At 46.7% G+C, this 26,380-nt stretch overlaps 2 protein-coding genes across 2 annotated transcripts in view; both read right to left on the minus strand.

Annotated features, from left to right (window-relative positions):
* Positions 1-326: 326 nt before the first annotated feature.
* Positions 327-17,446, minus strand: acvr1ba (activin A receptor type 1Ba). Its single transcript, XM_031565742.2, has 9 exons — positions 17,247-17,446; positions 7,083-7,331; positions 6,289-6,537; positions 5,531-5,761; positions 4,789-4,956; positions 4,402-4,558; positions 4,019-4,143; positions 3,736-3,866; positions 327-3,395 (listed from the first exon to the last, which is right to left on the minus strand). Exons 1-9 carry the CDS (start codon positions 17,335-17,337, stop codon positions 3,270-3,272), a joined length of 1,527 nt encoding a protein of 508 aa, XP_031421602.1. The 5' UTR covers positions 17,338-17,446; the 3' UTR covers positions 327-3,269.
* A 2,698-nt stretch (positions 17,447-20,144) lies between these two features.
* The window catches only part of acvrl1 (activin A receptor like type 1), a 15,861-nt gene continuing 9,625 nt past the window's right edge, over positions 20,145-26,380 (minus strand). The window contains exons 5-11 of the mRNA XM_031565465.2: positions 26,322-26,380; positions 25,802-25,901; positions 25,317-25,463; positions 24,545-24,820; positions 23,840-24,037; positions 22,617-22,747; positions 20,145-21,883 (exon numbers count right to left, since the gene is read on the minus strand). The exon at positions 26,322-26,380 is cut by the window's right edge and continues 130 nt beyond it. Coding sequence (XP_031421325.1) covers positions 21,737-21,883; positions 22,617-22,747; positions 23,840-24,037; positions 24,545-24,820; positions 25,317-25,463; positions 25,802-25,901; positions 26,322-26,380 — 1,058 coding nt within the window. The 3' untranslated portion in view covers positions 20,145-21,736. The remainder of the gene's footprint in view (positions 21,884-22,616; positions 22,748-23,839; positions 24,038-24,544; positions 24,821-25,316; positions 25,464-25,801; positions 25,902-26,321) is intronic.

The raw sequence follows: 26,380 nt of genomic DNA on the forward strand, positions 1-26,380 counted from the left end.
TAGAGACCTAGTGTAACAATACATAATATTTTACTTAAAAGAAAAAGAAGTGCAGGAATATTCAAGTTTTCTTTTACTATAAATCCAAGACAACATTTCTACCATATTTAGCAAACTTCCAAAAGTGCCTTAAGAATAGATTGTAATCTTATAGATAATACACAGATTAACCTTATGAGGTGAAATGGAAGATGGGCTGGAATGTTACCGAACAGTAAAAAAATATTTGATACAGATTTCCTTTTTACAAACTGTAGGAGTCTTGGACTTTAGAAGGGAAAGACATTTTTTTTTAATTTTAAAATGACCAAGACATTAAAACAACATTACAAAGAAAATGTTTATTAATGTATCATTCATATACACATTTTCAAACTAATCCTGAAAAGACATTGCATTTTTTGACATAGTTTAAGGTCGTGACTAGTAACTCAACTTTGTCAACAAAGGCGCAGAATGTCATCCAAAGAATCCGAGCGGCATTAGTCACATGTTGACACACCAAACATGTACAATCATGTTTGACATTTGGTTTGCATCATGACAGTCGACTCTTGCCGAATAACAGCAGGCCATCCTAACGATGACAGTTTTCCCACACACACACACACACACACACCTCTCTCCACATCTCCTGCAACACCTCCAGGTGTGTTGTGTACACATAGCCGCACCTCAAACCAAATTGAGGACACTGAAAACAGCCCCCATATAAATAACAGGACAAGTCTACTCTACTCTTGCCTGCCTCTCAGATCGTTCTTTAAAACAAAGATGGATATCCCAGTGTTTGTTTGTACAGAGCACCATGTTTCCAATGAGCTCAGTCACATTTACTGTCTAACAGTTCCCCCAGTTCAAGTGAAAGGAATGCTCACTGCACCAAGATCCTGTCCCCCCCCCCCAAAATGTCTCCAGGCTCCACATAGTGTGGATGGCAAACCTCCATCTTCATACATTTTTGCACCTTCTAATGAAAACTAGGGTTCATTAAAGGTCATGTAAAGGTAACCAATTGCAACACACTGATGTTTCACATTCATAAATAGGATGGTATGGCCTGGGCCCTCACCTCTACAGGAGCAGGACGTTGGAAACGTTTCACAACAGGAACAAGCGGTTTATTGGGTGTCAGAGACCCACTTTCATGAAACTTAATACTCCCACACGTGACGGTAGCCAAAGCAATTTGAAATGAAAGAAGAATTGAACTACCTATGCAAGTAAAAATGTCTTTACTAGAGGTCATGGCTACAAAAGATGACAGATGGACAGCGTAAGGAGGCAGAGTAGCAGTTCGGAGCAGATCAGTAGTACCTTCAAGTTTGTTTGGAAAGCTAAAAATACAAAACAGTAGAAAAGAACGAAAAAAAAAAAGATATATTTGGAGTAGTTGGTTATAAACAAGTGATATTGATTAGCTAAAAGATGCAACTTTACAATACAAATATACATAATACATGAACTAGGTGGTGAACCAGCCTTCTGTTCTTATTCACTAAAATCTCATCCCCAGACATCTCACAGTGCCCAGGCAGTAGAATCAGTATGCGAAACCACAGCAGCCAGTTCCATCGAGGATTGTCATTAGGGATGATTTACAGGTAATGTTACAGGAAAATGAAAAATTGAAGGATTTTTCTTGTCATTACATTTTAAATGATTCCTAATCAGAAATCAAAAGAAGGAAAACAGTTTATCTTCCTCCCCACAAAACAGTGCAGACTTTAAAGTTATTACCCATCCCTAAACGTATTACTTGCTCAGTGTATGGATCTCCAGCTTGTCCAGCAGGTATGATTATCTGAGTTCGGTCACTTCTATCAGCCATTGTCTGACAGGGACCTGGGCTCCACTGCCACTAATCCCCTGATTGACATATCACAGTGAACAAAAAAACTATATATAAAATATTAACAAATAAATAAAAAAAAGTCAATCACCCCAAAAACAATGAACAAAATAAAAGTGAACAAAATAAAAGAAATCATGGACCACATCTAGAGATTGATCCTTAATAATTAAAATCAAAATAAAATAATTCCAGACACACACACACGCACAGCCACAGTGTATGCATTATTGTAATGCTTCGACTTGAACCCAACAGCACAAACAACTTTACCCCAGATCTAAGCTGTAGCTTGATTAATGCATTGCCATATAGAGGGTCTTGTTTCACACGGAAGGTCTTCCCATGCACGTGTGTCGTGTCGTGTCGTGTCAACACCCCGCCCCCCCTTCCTGCGATTTTAAATATGACATCAGAGCTACAGTACGAACTCTATATATACACACACACACACACACACACACACATTTGAACAGTCACAGACATCAAGGCTTGCTACATCCTCGCCTATGCTATTGTAATGCATCTGACCTCAACAAAGAAAAGGTGTCTGCCTCTTTTTTTTCACATTCTCACAACAGCAGTATCAGGTAATGGTACGACAAAAAAAGAGGGGGGAAAGATGCATGAAAATGACTTATTAGCAGACATACTTTTAGGTCTGAGTCGTCGTGCCGCGCTACAACGGCTTGTCTGAAATGTCTCTCGCGTAGTCCCGTTACTTAAAAACGGCAGAGAAATAACAAAAAAAAGGAGTGGCAAGATTTAGAACTGCGAGAGAAATCCCAAAACAAACGGGAATCGCTTGTACATCAGTAGTTCCTGCAATGAAACGTACGGGAAAGAAAACCAACCAAACACGTAATTAATGCAAGTAATGAATCCACAGACACTGGGCGGAGGAGGTGGAGGAGTGGAGGGGCGGAGAAGTGGAGAGGCGGAGGAGTGGAGAGGTGGAGGAGCACGTGGCACTGTGCCTCGGGGAGGGGAGGCCGGGCGGGGCGGGGCGGGTGGATGAAGGGAGCGGTCAGGAGAGGAGCCGATAGGTGGAGAAGCTTCAGAGCCGGACGGATCCTGAGGGGGTGGGGGATGGAGTGCAAGCGGAGGATTGGTTGTGCTAGGTTGGAGTTGGGTGGAGGAGGAATTGCTAGATTCAGTAGTTTTGGCCAAAAAAAAAAAAAAAAAAAAAAAAAAAAAAGGTGAGGTAGACCTCTTCACAACACAGAAGTGTGGCTTTGAAAAAAACTGGCAGGGTCTCTTTCTTCAAATAATTCTCTCTCTCCCTCTCTCTCTCTCATTTCTTTTTCATTTCCTCTCTCCCAGTCTTGAGTCTCTGCGCTCTCAGCTCGGTCGGTCGGTGCGTCTCCACGGAAACGTCCCGCTGGCGAGGCTGCCCCGCCTCCCGAGCGAGCGTGTCTCACATCTTCACGTCCTCCAGGACGCTGAGCTGGGACAGGGTCTTCTTGATGCGCAGGGCCGTCAGACGCGCCGCACCGTTGGAGTACCAGCACTCCCGCATGATCTTACCCATTACTCGCAGTGCCTGAAACACACACACACACACACACACACAAAATACATCAACACCAGTAATGATGTGGTTTCAAAACAGATCTTTGAGTGTGTGTGTGTGTGTGTGTGTGTGTGTGTGTGTGTGTGTGTGTGTGTTTATATATATATATATATATATATATATATATATACCCAGTGTTATGCTTTATTTGATTTCTTCAAATGAAAACTTGTAGCAAGTGTATATATATCATACACAATTCATACAAACCAAAAAATAACTTGCATATAAACAGTCAATAAATATACTAATATACTTTTAAAAGGAAATACAGGGCAGTCCTTCCAGATGGAATGGTCGTTATGGTTACCTCATAGCTCTGCCACCAGTTGGGCACGGTGGGCCGCAGTCTCTGGTCACACACCACCTTCCTCATCTCCTCGATGGAGGGGTCCGGGGGCACCAGGTCGTAGTAGGGCAGCTGGTAGTCTTCATGCACACCTGTGGGGTGACAGCCTGCTTTAAAGAACTGCCACTAGCAAACAAACCCCCCCCCCATGGGCCAACATAGGCAACCACCGCAAAACTGGCTTCCACAGAGGAAACCAACAGCTTCAGGGGGGTAAAGAAGTTCCACGTGCACTGGGTCTTACCTCCAGCACTGCCGCGGCGTGCGATCTCCCAGTACACCAGGCCAAGGGCATAGATGTCAGCGCACTTGAAGGAGTCAAAGTGCTTCATATTGATGGTCTCGTCCAAAACCTCTGGAGCCATATATCTGAGGAGGAGGGGCGGGAGGGGCGTGAGATTCGTGAGCATTCCACATCACACATAGGAGCATGTAATGCAATTATCCGACAGCAAGTTTTAAGTATACTTAAAAGACAAAAAGAATAAACGTTCTGTGTGTTATCCATGCTATTACACCCCCCATTATATATACACTGGTCTGTTCATACTGTACTGCCGGATAAAAAAAAAGCTGCAAGGAGTGCCACGCCACACAGAGAGAGCTGTTTGTGTGATCTCTCAGTACCTCTTTGTGCCCACACGCTGATTGGGGGCGATATCAATGGTGTCAGTGGACGACTCGTGCCTCACTGCCAGTCCCAGGTCAGCGATGGCACAAGTGCCATTCTTCTTCACCAGGATGTTCTTTGACTTGAGGTCACGGTGTGCTATGCCAGGCTTTCCTGCGGAGGAACCCATACAGACACTTATTAGCAGGATTATTACCGCATGTATTGGACATTCAGAAACACCAAACACCCCACCCCCTTCAAAAGTATACCTGGTGACGTTATGGGGGCATTCAGACACACAGTAACACACACGCACGCACACAAAAAAAAAAAAAAAAAAGGAGTACGCCTGGTAAGTTTATGGGAGCATGTCCACACGGCCCTTTGGGTTCAGCCCTTACCCTGTGTGCCCAGGATCTCCATGTGCAGGTGGGCCAGTCCGCTGGCAGCCGACAGCGCCAGCTTGATCATGCCCTCGATGGTGACGGAGTAGCAATTCAAGTAGTCAAAGAGTGAGCCGTGCTCATGGTAGTCGGACACCAGCCACAGCTGCGTCCATGTGCCATTGTCTGAGAGGGGGAGATGGAGAGGAAAGAGGAAGAGAGTGGAGATCAGGACAAGGAAGCTACCGGCACAAAGAGATAGGCTACCATATTTGCATACCTGTGTTTATGTAAAAACAACGCAGTAACGGATATAGATAACACGCTTATCGAAATGATGAGATAACTGGTCCGCTGCAGTCTGCAACAAAGTATTTCATTCCAGATACTGCAAACAGTTCAATGGGCCACTTCTCAACAACTGAAACCAAAAGAGGATAGTAGAGCACACGATTCGCTTCGGCGATGTATTTATAAAAAGGTGCAAACGACTGACGTTTTGACGTACACTATGTCTTCATCATCACCTCATCAATAAATTGCCAAAACGAATGTTGTATGCTCCAGTACCCTCTTTGGGTTCAGTTCAGTTGTCGAGAAGTGGCCCCTTTGAACTGTTTGTAGTTCATGGTCCTATTCTGAGCGCACCGACCTCCTTCTGTGGAGGGACCCGAAGCCTTCAACTAATTAATTCCAGATATTCACGCAGTCTTAAAGAATCTTCTAAAATCATAACTGGAGTTGGTAAACCGCTCCTTACCCTTGTTGTCTGCAGCAATGAAGCCCAGGATGTTCTCGTGTCGGAGCATGATGGTCTGGTAGATCTCAGCTTCACGGAACCAGGAGCGCTCCTCCCGCGAGGAGAAGATCTTGACAGCCACGTCTCCGCCTCTCCACTTGCCCCGCCAGACCTCGCCGAAACGCCCCTTCCCAATGATCTCCTGCAGAACGATGGTTCTGGCCACCGTCCTCTGCACAAACAGGGGAAGGCCTGAAGGAAGGGGAGAAATTTACATTTCCATTACATTAAGCGGGCGCTGTTATCCAAAGCGATGTACAAGGGAGAGAACAATCAAGCTACTAGACCTAGTGTAACAATAAATACTATTTTACATAAGAAATAGAAAGTGCAGGAACGTAACTGCTGTAAGTGCAAGTTACATTGCAAGAGTGCTAGAGAGATTAGACGGTTGGTTTGATACATTCACTCATCTACTACATATGAAGACAGTCATCAAGGCGATGAGTGATCTCTCTAGCCAAGAAGAAGAAGAGAGTATAGTACTCAAACATGACAAGGTTTCCAGAATCAACCCTCAATTATGTTGGTGGTAAGGAGTTTCAGGGTTTGAGATCAAGGCTTTGAACCTTGATCACCATTTTCATATACAAGTTATACAAAGTTTATATAGAAGTTCTCCTGGAATTCCAAGAATGAACAAATCACCTTTTACACTTTACACTTAAACATCTAAACATCTATCTTTCACCCAGAAGAGCAACAGTAGCTGAACTCACCTGAGCCCGAGCCGGAGGTGGACAGGTCGAAGATGAGGTCCTGCAGCGTCTTGTCCTTGGCGAGGTAGAGGTGGTCGCAGGACGGGTCCTCCACGTCCAGCCGCTGCCGGTGGTTGTAGGTGCGCTGGTGGTGCTGGAACACCAGGACGCCCACGATCAGCAGCAGACACACCAGGATGATGGGCCCGGCTATCACCGCCACCAGCTCCACCGGCCCCCAGCTGCTCAGGGCGCTCTCGATCGCCGGCACTGCGGAAGAGGAAGAGAGGCAAGAGGCCTGAGAGTTACCACACAACCCCTTTAAAATAAAACACCAATCCAAAAAACCCAATCCACCACAACACAAGTGGCCTGAACGAATTAAAACGGAGTTCTCTGAACTTTCTTTTAAAATGAAATGGTTTCATGTGAAATTCAAACTGTGCAGCCTCACACAGTGACTCTGCTGTGTCTTAGGAATGGATCACTGTTATCAGACACCAGCAGAGAACTCACTTCACTGATTTGCATACAATGCCCATTATCAGATAGTGTGTGACTATGTGGGTGACCATTTACCGCCAGCCACTCTATTGACCTCCTCTACATCTCTCTGGCAATATATATATAATCACTCATGACTGCGATCTTTCCCCTAACCGACAGACTGACTGACAGACGGACTGACAGACGGACTGACAGACGGACAGACAGACTGACTGACAGACGGACTGACGGACGGACGGACTGACAGACGGACTGACAGACAGACGGACTGACGGACGGACTGACAGACGGACTGACAGACATCAGGCAGCGACTCACCTTGGGCACCTTGAGGTCGACACTGTTGCAGTAGTCGGAGTAGCAGCAGTGCGTGTTGAGGTAGCCCTCCGCGCTCAGGCAGTAGAAGGGCTGCCCCGGGGGCATGAGTTTGTCGCGCGCGATGCAGATGCGCACGTGCTGCTCCACGCCGGCGATGTTAGAGGTGGAGGCCATGCAGGCCCCGTCCGTCTCGCACTCATAGCCGCTGCTCTCGCAGTTGGTGCAGTTACACCTCAGAGCTGCGGACAAGACAGAGGAGAAGCCATCAGCGACACAATTTGGAATCATGATTCAATATCATACGGTGTACCTGACGTGTAAGGACTTCTCCATATGTGATCCAAGAGAGAATGATAAAAGGGAAATAACTCTTTAACAAAAACAATAAGATATCATTAAATCGAACAAATCAAAAAACATTACATCAAAACATCCCGACTCAAAGTAGAATCCCCAACTGCTGGCTTATGTAGTACTATGAACCCTCCAGCAGGGGGCGAGCACAGAGCAGCAAACTTGTGAGGTGACCATACCGAACGGGCCGCTCGACTGGTGTTTGCCGTCTCTGCGACGGCACAGACATGCACACAGTCTCCTGTTTACCCCTCCCCTCTCCTGTTTACACCCCCCCCCCCCCCGTCGCCTCCAGAGACTGCATGACATGAAACCGAATCCCTCACTGCGGAGAGACCCAAACAGAAACAGACTGCGACGGGCGGGCAGTCAGACGAGCCTGCCCCGCCAGTGGCCTTGCTGGATCCCCACTGCAGCACTAAAGGCAGTGGCAGTAAATAACCGAGCCCACTGTCTCGCAGACGACCAGGGGTCCCTTACCAAAAATCATTACATCCAAATCCACAGGCGCATTAATCGTCTAGAATAATGAAGCGCAGATCAGATGGCCGGGAAGGAGCTCTCTGCTCCATTTGCCCCTGATCCTGATCTATTTAAGGTCCAGGAATGGCGGGGGCAAGGCCAGACTGCCAGCCTAATGGACTAGTAACAGCTCCCTCCAGTCTGTGCCTATTGTAAAAGAAGACTCCAATTCCCATCAAGCCCGTAACTGTTGTCCGAAGGCTATTTCAGTCGTTCGCTCAAAGGACATGCATGGACACTGCCTCTGGATTACACAACATGCCGGAGCGTTTAAGATTATCTACTCAAGGAGGCTCCACTGAAAAAAACCTGTGTAAGCTGGCACAGGCCCGGCATAGCCCCGCCATCTCTCTCTATGTGTGCAGACCTATGCACCTGTGTAAGCTGGCACAGGCCCGGCATAGCCCCGCCATCTCTCTCTATGTGTGCAGACCTATGCTTTTGCGTACGTGTGCGTACGTGTGCGTACGTGTGCGTGTGTGGATTTGGAGTGCTGAAGTGTTTGAGATCGTCTCTATGGGCCGAGTGCTGTTCTGCTTAAGGAGGAAGCTGAGGTCAGACTTGTTGGGGTTGGTGGTGCTGGTTGGGGAGGGTGGATGTCTGCCACACTTCACTCACACCCCACTGTTATCAGTCCAAAGCCCTGCCACTAACAATGCAGGGCCACTTTAGACTAATTGCTTCGATCTAAGAAGAGAAACAACTCCAAAAAAGAAAGAAAGAAAGAAAGAAAGAAAGAAAGAAAAAAACAAGGAGAAACCATTTAAGGCAGAAATGAAAACAAAATAATGAACAGAAAGGATCCAGGACCCCCTATATGCCATTGACTGTACACACATGTGGCCCACCACACACACACACACAAAGACCATGGCGCTCCTTCCAAAGAACACAAAACAGGTTTATGGGGAGGTCTGCAGCTAATCCCCGCTCCTTTTCTTCCGGATCTTTCCTGCCGGCGCACTCAATCGCCTGCTGTTTGTACAGGCCTTTTATTTGCAGATCACCGTTTCGCCACCCTCTCCCTTGGAGCTGACGCTCTCGGGGCCTTCATCTGTCCTCCTCAGCCACTCCGTCTCTGTCCGTGTCTTTGTCCGTGTCTTTCTCCGTCTCTCTCTCCTCTCTCTCTCTCTTCTCCTTTTATGTCTCCGACCTGATCTCTGCCAGCTCTGTCATACTTAAGAGCATATGGTTCACCTTGAAATGTCTGACTCACTCCACCTCCTCCCTCGCTCTCTCTCTCTCTCTCTCTCACACACGGATTGCGACATGCATGACATGCAACGAGGCCTCGCCCCTCCCGATCAAACAAGGGAACGGTTCACACGTTTGAGTGAATGTGTGCGCGGGCAGACGTGAGTGTATGTGTGCATGTATGTTTGCGAATGTGAAGGTGTGTTTGTGTATGTGCAAGAGTGTGTGTGTGTGTGTGTGTGTGTGTGTGTAAGACTGTACACTGAGAAAGAGAGAAAGCGAGAAAGAGAGAGTGTGTGTGTGTGTGTTTGTGTGTAAGTGTGTGTGTGTGTGTGTGTGTAAGTGTGAGTGAGTGTGTGTGTGTAAGTGTGAGTGTGTGTGTGTTGGGAGTAAACTCCTTGTGCAATTCTCGGCAGTTGTGCTGAGGGATGAGACTGCCAGTAATCGCCAGAGGAGCGGCTCCAAGTTCACTAGAGCTCGCTTGCGCAAGGAATTTCCTGCAGATTACACAGAGGTGACCAGGCCCTGATAAAAAAACAAAAAAACAAAAAAGAAAAACAAAAACAAAAAAACTGTGAAAACAAGCTGCTTCCACAGCATCCGAACCCTGACAGAGCCGCCAACTATCCCCCAAACAGGTAGCTGGAGAAAAAAGGGCAGGATCCCACGTCGTCTCACAAGGGTGTTTGGACAGGATCTTTCAATCGAGTGCAGGGTGACCACACTCAGGTGGCGGTGGTCAGGCAGGCGTATGGCGTTGGTCAGCAGACCTTTCAGCCCTTGGCTTTAACAGCACTGTCCAGCTACTGGAGCAGAATGCTGACGTACGCGACCGGAGAAAGTCCCTCTCTGAACAGCGTCTCTGAGTGGGCAGGAAGAGCTGGTCAACATCCGTCCGGTCAGGCTCCAAATCTTCCAACTACCCTTATCCTCCCCTGCTTACTAGAAATCTGGACCACACACACACTCACACAGACACACACAGACACACACAGACACACTCACACACTCACACACAGACACACTCACACACAGACACACTCACACACAGACACACTCACACACAGACACACTCACACACAATAAACTTCAGTGAGATGTCAGCGCGGTGACAAGACAGAAATGTGGCAAACATACTCGCCACAAACACGTAAACAGAACCAGCAGATGTTCTGGGCGAGTATTACATCCTGAAGATCAATCCATGCATGCTAAAGTTCTCATTCAACCCCCCTATTTCCCCTCCCTTCCCCCTTTCTCTCTCTCGCTCTCTCTTCTCCTCTACTGGACTTCTGACTTCCCGCAAGCGTGCGTAACACAGTCCCACGCTCACCCTCACTGAAGGACGTTTGGCCAAACCTCGCCATGACCACATCGGCCACGGCGTGTGTTTCGGCGTGTGTGTTCACACACACACACACACGCACACACACACACACTGAGTGTATGACCAGACCAGCTGCACACTAGCGGTTTGCCTTCTGCCCTCTCTCGTGTGTTCACAGCTCGGAGCTGATCAGTGGTCTCCAGAGCCAAAGCTTCTCTCCGAGGGCATCGAAACATCCACGTACTCCCACTCGAGCGGAGCGCAGGCCATTACGCTCCCAGCGCTAACTAGCTGTGACTAATGTCATGCAATCCCACATCATCCTCCCCCTGTGAGCAGGAGCGAGATTTAGCCAACATAATTAAGCATATGAAAATGCAACCCAAAACACCACAATAACCCACATAAAAGGCCAAAAATGACTGCGTGGATGACAAAACACTCCACGCCCCAACCCCCATTGCTAGGAAGCATAGGAAACCACACACACACACACACACACACACACACACACACACACACACACACACACACACACACACACACACACACACACACACACACACACACACACACACACACACACACACACACACACACACACACACACACAATAAGAGTAATTATTCTGGGGCTCTTTTAAAGTTGGCACACAAAAGCATGCAGGAGTTGTGTGAGGCTGTGTTGGGCTCCGGGAACAACGTGAATGTGGCTGAGGTGAACCCTGCTCTTGTATGCACATAATTGGTGGCCTTACACTGGGCCTTTGTGTGAAGATTAGGGGGACGTGAGGAAGGATTGGGCTGGCTGTGTCTGAACAAAGAGCGGGAGTGGGGTGTGAGTTTGTGTGTGTGTGTGTGTGTGTGTGTGTGTGTGTGTGAGCGCGTGCGTGTGTGTGTGTGTGTGTGCGTGTGTGTGTGTTTGGTGTGGGGGTGTTGGTGGGTGTGTGAGTTTGAGTGAGTGGGGGTAGTGTGGAGGAGTGTGTGTGGGAGTGTAGGGTGGGGAGACTGTGCGTAGGAGTGGGTGGAGAGGGAGAGTTTGTGCGTTTGAGGAGGGGAGTGGTGAGTAAACGGCGGTTGGAGTGGGGGCAGTTCAGCAGGCGTGTGCTATGCACGACAGCCACGAAGGTCCACAGTTTGAAAGGGGCTGCAGGAAGAGACTGCAGCTGAAGACAGACCAGCAGCAGCAGCCTGAGCCAGAACTAACAGACTGGTGAAGGAGCTGAATGACTGGTTGAGCAGAGAAAGGTGACAGTTTGTGAGCGGGTACGAAGGAGGGGGGTGGGGTTGGGGGGACTTATGGAGCCCCCCAGCTGTGAAGTTTGTGCTGAGGGAGCAGCTGCGACTGTCAGTAAAATTTTTTTTTTTTTTTTTTAAACAAAAAAAAAAAAAAAAACAGTCAGTCTAGACTCGGGACTTAAAACAGGCCGTGAAAGAGAAAGACAAAAAGAGAGAGAGAAGAGAGAGAGAGAGAGAGAGAGAGAGAGAGAGAGAGAGAACAATTCACAGAAAGGGGGCCTGACTAAAAAAAAAAAATGGTGTTGCCAGTGCTAAAGTTCCCGTCATTCCACACTTGTTGAGACAGGAAATGACAGACATGGTGTGCTGAAAAATGAGTAAAAATGCACACCATTAGTAAAGATGCTGGAATGGGAAACACAAACAAGCCCTGCGTTGCTCTGGAGGTGGGGGGGGTCGTCTGCTAAGACCGTACGGAACACGAGCCCAAGGCCTCCCATCCCAGCTGCTTCTCCTCAGAGGGAGAATATGACGGCGTGGGGAGGACGAGATGAGGGCAAGGATTAGCCCCCCGCGACCGAGCACTTTACAATTGAACTACCGGGGCGCCTTGCCGCTAAATCACCCACCCATGAGAGAGAGGCTTAACACTAATGGCCAACTTCCTGTCATCTCTCAGAATTTTATTTTCGTAGGCCTGGGGCTGCCTGCGATCGTGTGCACACACAGTTAACCTGCCTGGGTGTGTGCTTCTCCGCCTCGTGCCTCCTGCCTCCTGTGCTTGATCTCGCCCACTCTTTCTTTTTTTTTCTTTCTCTTTCTCTCTCTCTCTCTCTCTCTCTGCAGCGGATGCTGAGGCACTAAGCATGGTAGCTGCAGCGGTGCGCTGTGCTGTTACCCAAGGTGCACCTCTGAAATGAGATCCATACAGCGGCCAGACAGGGAGCTGATTAAGACGCGCCGACGCCACCAGACAAGCCAGGCGCACGCACGCGCACACACACACACACACACACACAGAGTTCATTCAGACTTGCACACAGGCACACTCGTCTGCCCACACACACACTTCACACAAAAACACACACAAATCAATGCAAAAGGAAGGAGGGCAGCCTTTTCCGCCTGCTCCCCTTGCCTCCTGCTCAGATTACCCGCTTGATGGCCTGGCGGAGGCATTTTACTCCCCAACTGCAGGGACTCAAGCTTCAACTCTGGGTCACCTCTCTCTCACTCCCTCCCACCCACTCACCCCCTCTCTCCAACACTCCTCTCCCTTCCTCAATGCCACACATACACAGCACAACAATATATCTACTATACTATACTATACCATCCACACACTTCAAATGACATCAGTCAGTAAATGCACTTCATGGGTGATATACTATATGTAATGCAGAATTTCCTCATTTTATGGGGAAAACAAATGAACAAACAAAAAAAAAAAAACAGGGAGGATTTCTTATTCTACAGGAGAACAGGCAGGGAAGAAAAATGGGATTGTGTGGGAGGGGAGGGGGTTGGTCTCAAAACACTGAGCCATTCCTCACTGCTCTGCTTTCCACACACTCATACACACACACACACAATAAGAATCCCCCTGACACAGGTCAGGTCAGACATGGGTTAGTCTGTCTGTCAGCAGAATTAGAGCCGCCCATCGGCTGAGGTCATTACAGAGGTCATTAACAGAGCCTGTCTGCCACAGCCCCCAACCCTGACCTAACCCGTGGACCACACACACACACACACACACACACACACACACACACACACACACACACACACACACACACACACACACACACACACACACACACACACACACACACACACACACACACACACACGAGCGTGGATGTGAGTCTTTGAACCCCTACTCTTCCTTTCTTCCACACTTCCACTGGATGCTTTTTTCCCCCTGGCTCTGATCTCATAGACAAGCACACACATGCAAAATATGACTTGATGTGCGCTCCTTTGATTTCCATAACATTATTCTAACATTCAGCCCCTCGCACGGCACCTGGGCTAATGCTGTGAACTCACTGAACTACTGGCGCTCGTCTCTCTAAGTGGGTTGTTGAAAAAGAAGAAGAAGTAGGGAAAAGAAACACTGTTTATGCTTCAAAGTCATTACGGTTTCCAAGTTGTCACACGCTCCAAGCACCATTAAAGGCCTTTCAACTGTAAAACAAAGCAAGAAATGATCTTTACCACATCATTTACTTTATTAGTCCCAGACAGACTCGCACTAATCCCTCTGAGTTCTTTATATGTTGACGACCGGTTGGAAGAGACACTGTAATTTAAAGCCACACTTTCTCTATCAAAATGGGCAGGAGAAGGAGAAATGGATCCACCCGTCCCCCCCCCCTCTCCAGTCTGGCGGTGTGCGCTGACACTGCACAGGAGTCGTCGTCCACAGCCATGGCTCTACAGCCAGTCTTCTCTCTTAACCCCAGATAAAACCCCAGCGAAACAGTTTATCACCCAGGAAACTCCATTCAGGCCCGCACCACATGAAAGGAAGATATGAGAGAAGAGAGAAGAGAGAGAGAGAGAGAGAGAGAGAGAGAGGAGAGACAGCAGATAGAGACGCACCCTGCCTTGAGGCTGCTTGCCTTGCACTCTGTGCCTGTATCACATAGCTGCTGCTGTTGTTTTTCTGTGTGTGTGTGTGTGGTGTGTGTGTGTGTGTGTGCTCACGATCCACACAGGGACACACACACACACACACACACACACACACACACACACCGTACAGACTCTGAAGGGCAATGACGGTGGATGATGAGCCAATTCCAAGGTCGTCAACATAACACCTGCCTGAGCCGTGCTCCTCGGCTGAGTAACCACACTGCTATCCAATGCCACAGGTTGGCCAGTCACTGGCACGGTCCCTGTTATGTTATGTACATGACAAAAAATGTGTGTTTGTGTGTGTGTGGTGTGAGAGAGAGAATGAGTATGTGCGTGCGTGCGAGAGAGAGAGAATGAGTGTGTGCGTGTGTGTGTGTGTGAGAGAGAGGGAGAGAGACAGAGATTTGGGTGCAGAGTCCCCCCCCCCCCCCATCTTCTCTCAAGCCTCTATTAGAATTAGAACTGTGGCATTGCCCCAAACTCCACCACCACCACCACCACCCTCCACCACCACCACCACCCTCCACTCCTCAGCCAAGGCCTTGTCCCGCTCTCAGCCACAGCTGTGCAAACCCATCATGGCTCTGCCTGGATCCGGCTGTGGCTCCCGTCCTCTACCAATACACACACACACACACACTGGTGACTTTCTCACCGCACTGCAATACCCCACCCTCACAAGCAAATCCATGCAGGTGTTATCCATCTGAACAGGCAGCACTGCTTTACCAAAACTTCCTGTCCCCATAAACCCCCCACACACACACTAAAAAAAAAACATTTCACCTTAACCTTTTCAGACTGTCAATGTGCAGTGCAAGTTTGTGCATCACTTAACCTTATCGCAATCTGACAGCAGAAGGTTGCAGTCCAATTCCTGGATATTAGATGAATCACTCTTCCTTTATAGTGTGTGTGTGTGTGTGTGTGTGTGTGTGTGTGTGTGCGCGCACACGTCTAATTCAACACATGAAACTGCAATATGTCTAAGTGCTCACACTGAACAAGAAAAACAACTAAATAATTAAAAAAAAAAAACAGTGCATCAGGTTCAATTCTCATCTTGCCTCACCTCACAGTGAGTCCCATCAGTATGGCAAGTTTCAACAAGGGGAAACATTCATATTTAAAAGATAAAAAAAAAGAAAGTAGAAGGAGTGAGAGAAACACAGAGTACCCGTGATGAGTCCTTATTATTCTATCAAAACAGTCTCCCCTGGCTCCAGAGGACTGCTACAAGAGGAAACAAATGTTTAGGTTTCTCACAGCAGCTCCAACAAGTCAACGTTGCCCCACAGTAAAAACAAAAGACGTTTCACACAAGGATTCAAACTATTTCTAACAGTAGACACACGGACTGTGCAGCGTTGACAGAACAGAAATCCTGTAGGTCACCATATGCCAGACCACAGATGTATTCATTTACACTCCGAGTGAAAGCAAAATGAGCCTTGGCCATACAAAAGGGGGAGTGGGCCCCCCTTGACTGGACAGTGAAAGAGGCTCATTGCCAAAATTTCCATCACAAAAGACCCAGACTTCAACTTTGACTTCTGTCTGGGCTGCCTGAATACACTGTGTTTGCGACTGAACTCCAGCAACAAGCACGAACTCATGGTCATGAAGAAGCCTTGCATTTTAACAGACGCTGAAGGGTTACTGATTGTTTTTGATTGTCTTTCAAGTACGAGCATTATGCAAAAACAAGAATTGACCGGAACAAATAAAATAAATGTCCTATTATTTAACCTGTTAATACGGCATGCATGACAAAAAAAAAAAGACGCACGGGAAATGGTGAAAACATTGTCCAGATATATTCGGCATGGACAGAAGCACCCGGCCTGTTCTCTTGCCCCACTTTACCACACCAGTCTGCCATTACAGCTTCGCCAAGTTCTTCGCGGGACGCCACTCTATTGTTTTGTCAACAACAGGCCACATAACAGAGGCGCGCTGATAACTGTTATAATGATACCAAATGACCAATATCTGCCTCTGACTTTCTCTTTTTATCTCCGTAGGTTAAAAACTAACGAGTCGAAGCGGTTTCGGAAAAAGGAATACAAGTAAACTTCAACAGAATTTCTTTAAGCATGTTGGTGAACAACAAAAAAACGTTTGTAAACTGAAATTAAACAACATGCATGCAAGTAACTCATGTTCACAAGGCATTACAACTCACTACTCGCAAGTAGCCGACTAAGTACATTGGATTTTAGCGTGTTTCACTGGATAGTTTCACCACATATAAACATGGCCCATCTTTAATTTAAATAGATAGTTTATTCCTTGCCCAAACGTTCTGGGAAGCACCTAAATAGGTTGCGATAGGTTAAGCCAACTTTTGTCTTAGCTTACTATTTAAAGCTACCCGTAATCATTGTTATATCAGATTAGAGTCGTAAAACGTACGTTTATACAACACTTTTTAAATATCAAAATGGCTCTGTTTACCCACAAATAATATTTCCTAATTTATAGGCTAGCCTACTCAACATTTCGGAGTAGCCAAGCTACGACTTCAACCAGCTTACGTTGTAGTTGCCCACAATAACAAGCTAGCCGCTTAGCAAACCATGATGTGTGGTTCATAATGATCTATCCACCTATTACTTCATAAAAACACATGAAAGAGACAAATACAATTTATCCATAAAACCGCTTCCCCCTTTTAACCGCACCACAAACAAAATCACACGGACTACTGATTTAGGTTTGCCATTAACAAATTCCAGACACCGCCATGATGAGCGACAGGCAACGCTCCGTCCAGCCCAGCCGCCCTCTCTCACCGCAATCAAATAAATAAAAAAAACACTACGACAGGCTCAAGATTACAGACATGCACTGTGAGGGGGCATATCACTTACCGTTGCCAATCGCTATCAGACCGGACAGAACAAGCAGCGTTAAAGCAGTTCCTTTGGTAGACATGACTGCAGGATTCCCATAGCTTCGCATTAATGCATTCGGAGTGTGATATTGACAACAGAGCGAGACCTAACTAACACAACCACAAACCATACACCGCCAGCCTGGCTCTGATACAGACGTACTTAAAGGGGTGTGCTCAATTTTAAAGGGGAAGGCGCCATGCCTACATTCTTTTGTTGTGGTACGATTTTTTTCAAAGCCTATGGAGAGCCGAATAGGATTAGTAGGCAAGGCGATGTCTTTTAACTGTAAATTTCAAAGGAAACTGTCTTTCTTTCTTTGTCATCCCATCATGAAAAATATTTTATGTCTGCGTAGCTACTTTGTAGCTACTATAGGTTAGGCCTATATCTGACATTAGGCTTATACCCCGTTTACACGATGGGAAAACGCATATATTTTCATGCGTTTTGGCCTTTCATTTACACGGAAACGGAGGTTTTATCAGGAAACGATCATTTCTAAAACTCCGGCCAAAGTGGAGATTTCTGAAAACTCCGTTTTTGTGTTGCGTGTGAACTAGGTCAAACAGAGTTTTAGGTTCTCAAACGTCACAGTATGCGACTAAAAATGCATCACATCATGTGAGCGTCCTATGTTTACAGTTAGTTTTGCTTACTGATCATTGGATGCTGTTAAGGTAGTGGCTCATTTATACGTTAATGCAAACGCCTGTTTGATTTACAATCACAACTGCTTTCTATGGAGGAGCAGAGGCGAAGAACTGCACGGAGGTCAGCAGTCTTTCTACTGTTTTCACTCCCAAGACATAGGCTACATTGCCTGCCAACGTCGCCGGTTTTGGATCCGACCAGGGCAAACTGCTGTCTGGTGGGAAAACTTCGAGAAAGAAGTCGTCCTCCCGGACGAATGGCATGAGAACTTCCGAATGTCGCGCTCATCACTAATGTCTCTTTCGGAGTTACTGCATCCCATCCCGGCGTATTATGCGGGTTCATGTAAACAGGAAACTTTTTTGAAAACGATGTTGTGTGTACGACGTTATTTTTGAAAACGGAGGGGCAGAAATATTCGTTTCTGTAAATACCCGGCTATGTGTAAATGTGGTCTTAGAGTATGCAATGATTTTTTTCCCAGAACTTATTTTATTCCAAACAGTCCCATGCTGTTCAGGCAGCCAGCGTGCCATTGATGTGCACTGAGTAAACTTTAGATGCTGGTACTCCTGACTTTAAGCCTCTTTGCTTGCCCGCCTCCCATGTTCGAAGTTGTGAGTTCGTGTTCTGTGCGGGACTGTTCTTGTCCACACAACGCAGGTTACCCTCATAAAGTTGACTATATCCATACACATCCTAATAATTTACGATAATGTTACAATAAAGTATTTTCTCAATAGTTGGTTAGAAGAGTGGGACAGAGGCCAGTTCCTGGTGCCACGGGAACTGCCTGCCTTCTTGCACTGACTATGAGGTGATGATGTCAGTAGTTTCCCTCCTGGAGCGCATCTGAAATCGAAGCTTTCCAAGGAAAAGTTCTCTTTGTTATGTCGAGGTCTCAGTAATATTTAAATGTTGAAGTTATATATAAACCAGAAAGCAAAGATAAAGGTCAACCCGAGTTGTGAACAAATATACCAGGCCTATAGCGAGCATGGCCTTGAAAAGTAGAGTAGAGTTAATGGTGACTGACTGACACCTTCAACAGTTCTGACCATTTTCAGGGCGAATTCACAGGACTGCTGCTTTGGCCAATGTCCTACCTCAGAACGTTTACTCTCACGATGGCAGCGCTATCACGAGAAACTCGTGATTTTAATCTTTGTTGAATAATAGAGGCATTTGATGCCACCCAACCCCCCTCCACATGGCCTTTTAATAACCACATGACACAGGGAAAATCTGCTCCAGAAACATTTGCTATTTTGGGTATGCAAGATTAAGTATTATTTAATTAAGCAGATGCCTTAAAATACCGTAAGAAAAACGAACACACAAAATCCTGAATGCATGACAAACACCAGTTGACCGCTCACTATTGCTATTGCTATTTGAATAAATAAATACATTTATACATTTCCACCACTCAAAGTATGTTAGTCTAATGAAGTTATCCCTCCACTACTCAAAATATGTTGGTCTAATGAAGTGATCTTGAACATACATAGCCTTAAGTTACACAGCTGGCATGAATCTTTGTCAGGTTTGCTGATTACATGAAAAAGTGCAGTTGCCATCAAAGCCGTTTGGTGGTTCCTCACATGCATTCTGTCTGCTAAGTCCACTCATGGGGGGTGGGGGTGTGTGTGTGGGGGGGGGGGGGGGGGGGTGTCTACATATAATGTAAAACCAAGCACATCCATAACAGTAAACTGCATACCAACAGGGTCACCCTATACAGTGGAGATGAAGGGAGTGAAGTGTCAGAGAGAGAGAGTGATGGAACAGGGGTGGGTTGGGGCAGGCATGGTCAAGCTCTGAGGCACCGTGGAGCTCCGATACAGAAACTGCCCCCTGCACTCTGTTAAAAATAACCCCCACACTTTCTCTGACCATACAGGCTGGGGCTTTGAAGGAGCATTATCTCCCCGTGGTCGACACAGCCTCACAGACAGATATACTCAGACACATGCTCACTCAGATATGGGTGCACGGACACAAATCAATGACCTATTCTAGGCAGTTATTCACGTCAACTGGCCCTTGAACAAATGGATCTACGTATGACTTTTAGCCAGCAATACACGCTCTATCGAAACTGTTGTTTTGTTTGATTATATGGTGTCATCAGTTCAAGACATCTAGGTTTTCTAAAGGATGTTTTTATCTATTGCAGACAAGGAATGTATTGAGTAACACTCTAATATTGAAACACTCTTTTCGTCTTCATCAACATTTTTATTTAGTAATGGTCATTGTTTTAATGATATTGAATGTAAAGGAATGGGCATAAGAGTTATGTGTGAGATCTTCTTTCACAGACACAAATATAGGTCTGAATGAAACGTGATAATGATAGATATGCAGTGTTTTGTGTCTGTGAAATCCTGTTCCACTGCAGTGAATTATCTGCTGGTAGCTCCCTTCAGATATCAGATATAAGATTACTGCCACGTCTTTAGACAGCCACAACTAAACCATCTTCTTCACAGACTGCTGTCAAAATAGCAGGAGATCCATATTTGTATAAGTTTGTACATGATGATGGCACAAGATTTCTTTGGTTAATTGCTGGAAATATTTCTTTCAGAACAATCTGTGTGATGCAAGGTCACCATGAGTGTTAAAAGGATACAAGCAGTAATGAGAGGTTTGGCCACCTTGGAGCAGACAACGTATAGTTTGGTGCCCCCTTGTGGACAACAAATCCAGTTGGTAAACTATTGACTATAAAATAATTCAGGACAGGATTACATTTCTCAGTCAACCAATCTGCAGGTCAATGACCACCTACACACCTAAACGAGCATTGGATCATAGTGTTTCTTTATTACCATTTGAGATATTTCAATTTGTCCAGTTATAGATTAGATGATGTTTTATACTCGAAAAATAGTATGTTCGTCTTTGAAATGATGATTACAAAATTCTTGCCAATAAAAATGCATATCATACAAAAGTATATTAAATATCAAGGCATGCTTAAGAGCTGAAGATACTGATTTGATCACAATTGACAAAAGTGACCAATCGTGTTGAAGTAACAACGGCAGTGGTGTCTTAAAGGAAACGGAGGATCGTGCATGTGGTTGATGCAGTGGCCTTCCTGGAACAGTCTAATCAATACATCTCCGTCCATCCAAATAAACACACCGACGCTGAACGGGAATCAGGCTCCCACCCGGCTCAGCTATTTGGAACGAAATACCTCCATCAGGAATGACAGGAAAATCCTTAAGGAATTTGCGGAAACGTTTGAGGGAAGCCAGAACGACACGCACATCCTGGCAAAACAAAAGCTTTGAAAAATGAGGAGGACAACAAGAAACAGCAGCGACTGAAACTCAGCTCCGAGGTGCATTCACTCTTCCCTTCTTAGTGGCCAGTGTCTGTTCCCGTCGCCTGCTCGCTTTGCATGACTGGCTTTTACGACACAGCCACTAAATCCTGGATTACATTCCTGTACAAAAAAAAAAGAAAAAAGAAAACACAACATGTGGGGAAAAGCACCAGCAGGGCTGGAGTCAATCTCCGTTCAGTCCAAAAACCGGTGGCCAATCACTGTATATGGCAGGACATCTTGAGAGGCTGCCTCAGCAATAAAAACACGGGACTGGACAGTGATGTCATGGGCTGGAACAGAGAACCGTCTCAAAAGGCACATTAGGGAAGGCCATCTCAAGGAAGAGCAAAACACTGCGGCTCTTGCCTAGGAAACAGCAGATATATATAAAAAAGAAAAGTTGATTTCCATCCTTGGGTCGACTCCTGTATCTCCCCTGTGGGTTGTTGGCGGGACGTCTGGTGGCTCAGACGTCCTGTTTGAGCTTGTCGATGCTCTGGTCCGTGTCCTGGTCCAGCTTGGAGAGGGTCTTGCGCACGCGGAGGGCAGTCAGACGCGCCGGGGGGCTCTGGAACCAGCACTCCTTCATGACCTTCGCTATGCTGGACAGGATCTGCAGGACGGCGAACATGCAAGGAAAATCAGTGAATTACATCAAGATGTAACTAAGATGTTATTTCAAAGCTAGATGAGAGAGGTGTCCAGAGGTGAGCTGGACAGTAAATACAATAAAACTAGATGAGAGAGGTGTCCAGAGGTGAGCTGGACAGTAAATACAATATAACTAGATGAGAGAGGAGTCCAGAGGTGAGCTGGAGAGTAAATAAAAACAGCTGCAATAACAGTCTCTCTGAGGTTCCTGCTGAGGTGTTTACACTTTTCTTCATTCTCTTACAGTAACACAGCAAGCACATGGTGTTGTTTTAATGATAGTGTATGTATCTGCCCATGTCTGCATGTGTGTGTGCGTGTGTGTGCGTGCGTGCGTGCGTGAGTGTGCGTGTGTGTGTGAGTGTGTGTGGTGTGTGTGTGTGTGTGTGTGTGAGTGTGTGTGGTGTGTGTGTGTGTGTGTGTGTGTGTGTGTGTGTGTGTGTGAGTGTGAGTGTGTGTGTGTGTGTGTGTGTGTGTGTGTGTGTGAGTGTGTGTGGTGTGTGTATGTGTGTGTGTGTGTGTGTGTGTGTGTGAGCGTGTGTGTGTGTGTATGTGTGTGGTGTGGGTGTGTGTGTGCGTGTGCGTGTGCGTGTGTGTGTGTGTGTGTGTGTGAGTGTGCGTGCGTGTGTGTGTGTTTGTGCGCCTGTGCGTGCGTGCGTGCGTGCGTGCGTGCGTTGCGTGTGTGTGTATCTCACCGGATGGGAATACAGCCTGTTGTGCAGACTAGGCCTGTGCTGATCCACACACACAACTTTCCTCATGTCCTCAAAGCTGGGATCCGACGGCACCATGTCAAAGAAGGGTGGACGGTAGTCCTCCACGATTCCTAGAACAACCACAGATAGAGCCCACTGATCAGACTCTTATTGCGACACCCCTGCCAAATATGAGGGGAAGCAAGACTGAATGTCGTGATTAAAAACTCTGTATCTATCAAATGGGGGCAGTGAGATGGGGGAGGTTGGCGGGAGGATTGATTCCATGATGGGAGGTTTGCTGGGTAGCAGCCAAACACAGCTCAAGCCTTAGGGGGGCAGAGGGATCAGAGAGGAAAGGCAGAAGGGAGTGGGACAATATCCACATTCAGATTACACTGGAATTAAATACGTACGATGCTCAAATTTCGCCAGCCCAATAAAAGGACAACATTTCCAGACATGGATTTTTTAAAGATTAAGATTGAATGTGAGAGCCTCAGGCAATATGTTATGAAAGAAAAATAAAAGAGAAAACAGACAAAGAAGACAGAAAGAAAAGAACAGAACGAACGAAGGAGCGGAGGTCTGATACTGGATCCCTGGAGACTGTATTGTATTGCGACGGCACGGTGGAGCCTGTCTGAGTTTTCACATGCATCTGGACTGTATGAGGGAGAGAGTGCTGACACCAGATAACAGTGTTTATAATTACTGCACTGCTAATCATGTGAGAGGATAGCAGACACAGACAGGCAGACAGAGGAAGAGAATGAGGGAGAGAATGAGGGAGGGAAGGAGGAGGGGAGGGAGGGAGACGAGGAGAGTTTGCTGAACGATGACAGATTTGCGAAACATGCCTTGCCAGTTTGGCACACAAAACAGATATTGTTGTTCCCGAAAGCAATTTCGTTATTATCTTTCAAGTGAGTAATGTCCGTTTGGGGTGAATTCTCGTGTGGCCTAGGCTCCTAATACATGTATTTCCCATAGCTGATAATTAATACGAGAGAGTGCGCTTATCGTCGGAATCTGGAAAGCCCAGTCGGTTCATTCCGGTATGACTAACTGAATCATTACGAAGCTGTCACGGTTAAAGAATTTACAGGCCAGAAGCTCTTTTGCTGGGGTTGATTAATCTAGGCACAAGCTCATAAAATGAGTTCAACTTATGGCCACTCACTCACGACAGCTCAATTTTCCCTTCCTGACAGGGCCATTACCGTTTACGACAGTTCGGCGGCTGATCTCCCAGAGCACCAGGCCGAGGGCCCAAATGTCCGTCTGCTTGTAGGATTCGAAGACGTCCACGCGGATGCTCTCGTCCAGGACCTCCGGCGCCATGTAACGCTTGGTGCCCACGCGGGGGTTGGTCCCCACGTCCAGGTAGTCATTGCTCTGAGAGTGGATGACGCCCAGGCCTGCAAACATTTACATTTAGTCATTTAGCAGACGCTTTTATCCAAAGCGACTTACATACGTGCAACTTACAATGAATACACATTTTACATTATTTACACTGATGGCACACTGCACATCAGGAGCAATTAGGGGTTCAGTGTCTTGCTCAAGGACGTTTCGACAGGGAATCGAACTAGCAACCTTCTGATTACTAAACGACTTCTCTACCGCTGTCGCCCTGTCAGCCAAACAAACACTCCGACTGAAAATCATTTACCCGAGAGGTCTGAGTATCCCTTTTGGGGGAAAAAAAGTGAAGAAAGTGAGCTGCGCTTTAGATTTAATTTAACGACAGAATATTTAATATTTCATCAATATGTGTCTGTTGCACATGTAGGAGAGTCTTCAATGACACAAAACACATGCATGGACAGCAGAACAATCGAAACGTGATATTTTGAAGTGCAATGAATGGTGAAGCTGACAAGACATCAGCTCTCAGAAAGCAAACATCCTGCTCAACTGACCCAGGTCGGCGATGCAGCACTGGCCGTTCCTCCTCACCAGGATGTTGCGGCTCTTGAGGTCGCGGTGGGCGATGGCGGGCTTGCCCTGCGTGCTGAGGATCTCCGTGTGAAGGTGCACTAGGCCGCTGGCCACAGACAGGCACATCCGCAGGCAGCCCTCGGGGTCCAGGCTGCTGTACTGCAGGAAGTCGTAGAGCGAGCCCAGCTCATGGAAGTGTGTGATCAGCCACAGTTGCGTGCTGGAGTTCTTGGATGTCATGTCTGATGCAATGAATCCTAATGGCAGAGACAGAGAGCGAGAGATAGATAGATAGATAGATGGATACTTTATTAATCCCGAGGGAAATTTAGGTTTAGAGAGGAGGGGTCAGGTGGGATATGCAAGTCACCTCAAATAACAGAAAGTCCCACTAGTCTTTGAGAAGACACTTGACCCTCCACACGGTCATTTGGTAGTCTAAAAAAAGTCAGTTTTCCTGCCTTGGAGAACACATTTAAAGCCTTTTGTGTACTGTATAACATAACAAAAGATTGTGGGGACAAAGGATACATGCCTTATAGTAAGCAGGCTAGACCCCTGTCTATGGGCATTCAATTCTTTTTGCGCAAAATTTAGGATCCTACACATGCTGACATTATCATTCAGTACATTAAGTTTCAACTTAACAATATTTTGTAATCTCACAACATTTAAAAATGCAGCTTTAAATGTATGGCATGGAATCTTAACTAGTATAAGAGCAGTAGGAGGCGTAATCATTTGGGGCCTCACCCAGGATGTTGTCATGTCTGAGCTGAACAGTGTTGTAGATCTCAGTCTCACGGAACCAGGACTGCTCATCACGAGACGAGAAGATCTTCACAGCCACACTCTCACCCATCCAGGTGCCTCTCCACACCTCTCCATAACGCCCTTTACCTGTACACACACACACACACACACACACACAGCCACACACACACACACACACACACACAGACACACACACACGCACAAACACACACACCCACACACACACACACACACCCACACACACACACACACACACACACACACAAACACACCCACACACACAGCCACACACACACACACAGCCACACACACAGCCACACACACACACACACACACACACACACACACACACCCACACACACACACACACACACACACACACACACACACACAAACACATTTATTTAGTTTATTGTTGTGTCTGTAAAAATGAAGAGCAAAAGAGGACAACTGCCTGCACTTACCAACACACTCCACAAGGGAAATCTGTCGCGCCATCGTTCTCTGCACCAGATAAGGCAGCCCTGTCCCACTGCCTGAGGTGCAGAACTCATCAAAGATGTCCTACACGAAACACAAGGCACACCCTCTTCAGCATGGCCATGTGAACTTATTTTGAACATCAGGTCTTACCAAACACTTTGATATTTCATGAGCGTGCTACTTCTCTTGATTTTTCTAATGTGGGGCCTGGGGGCCAGGATTCAACACAGTCATTTCTAGAGTTGTCCAGTGATGGCTTTCTGTAATGGGGATGCTGTGTGCTCCTCTAGAACACTGGCTGCATGAAAACATTAAACTACTTTGAAAGCACAGAGGGCAGCTCATACACAAAGTGCGCGGGGTCATTCAAAACGGAAGATAATGGTATTACATACTAAATGAGAAATAACGCAGGGGGAATAACACTGTGACCTTTGCCTAGCCTGGCCTGATAGCAGTTAGCTCAGTAGTTAGCTCAGCAGCCACAGGAGCGGACCTTACCCCGTAGGTGGGGTCTGCCCCTGCGGGGACCTTCAGCATGGTGGCGTCGTGGTCCTCCA

Source organism: Clupea harengus, chromosome 4 (genome assembly GCF_900700415.2).
Source record: "Clupea harengus chromosome 4, Ch_v2.0.2, whole genome shotgun sequence".
Classification (NCBI taxonomy): domain Eukaryota; kingdom Metazoa; phylum Chordata; class Actinopteri; order Clupeiformes; family Clupeidae; genus Clupea; species Clupea harengus.

Bases quoted from the DNA above. Each gene is read 5' to 3' on its own strand.
- acvr1ba (XM_031565742.2), bottom strand. From the start codon at position 17,337: ATGCGAAGCTATGGGAATCCTGCAGTCATGTCTACCAAAGGAACTGCT. The intron at 4,957-5,530 runs GTAAGGAGCGGT...TCCCCCTCTCAG, and splicing joins CATTGCTGCAGACAACAAGG to ACAATGGCACATGGACGCAG. The intron at 4,559-4,788 runs GTAAGGGCTGAA...GTTCCTCCGCAG, and splicing joins GGAGATCCTGGGCACACAGG to GAAAGCCTGGCATAGCACAC.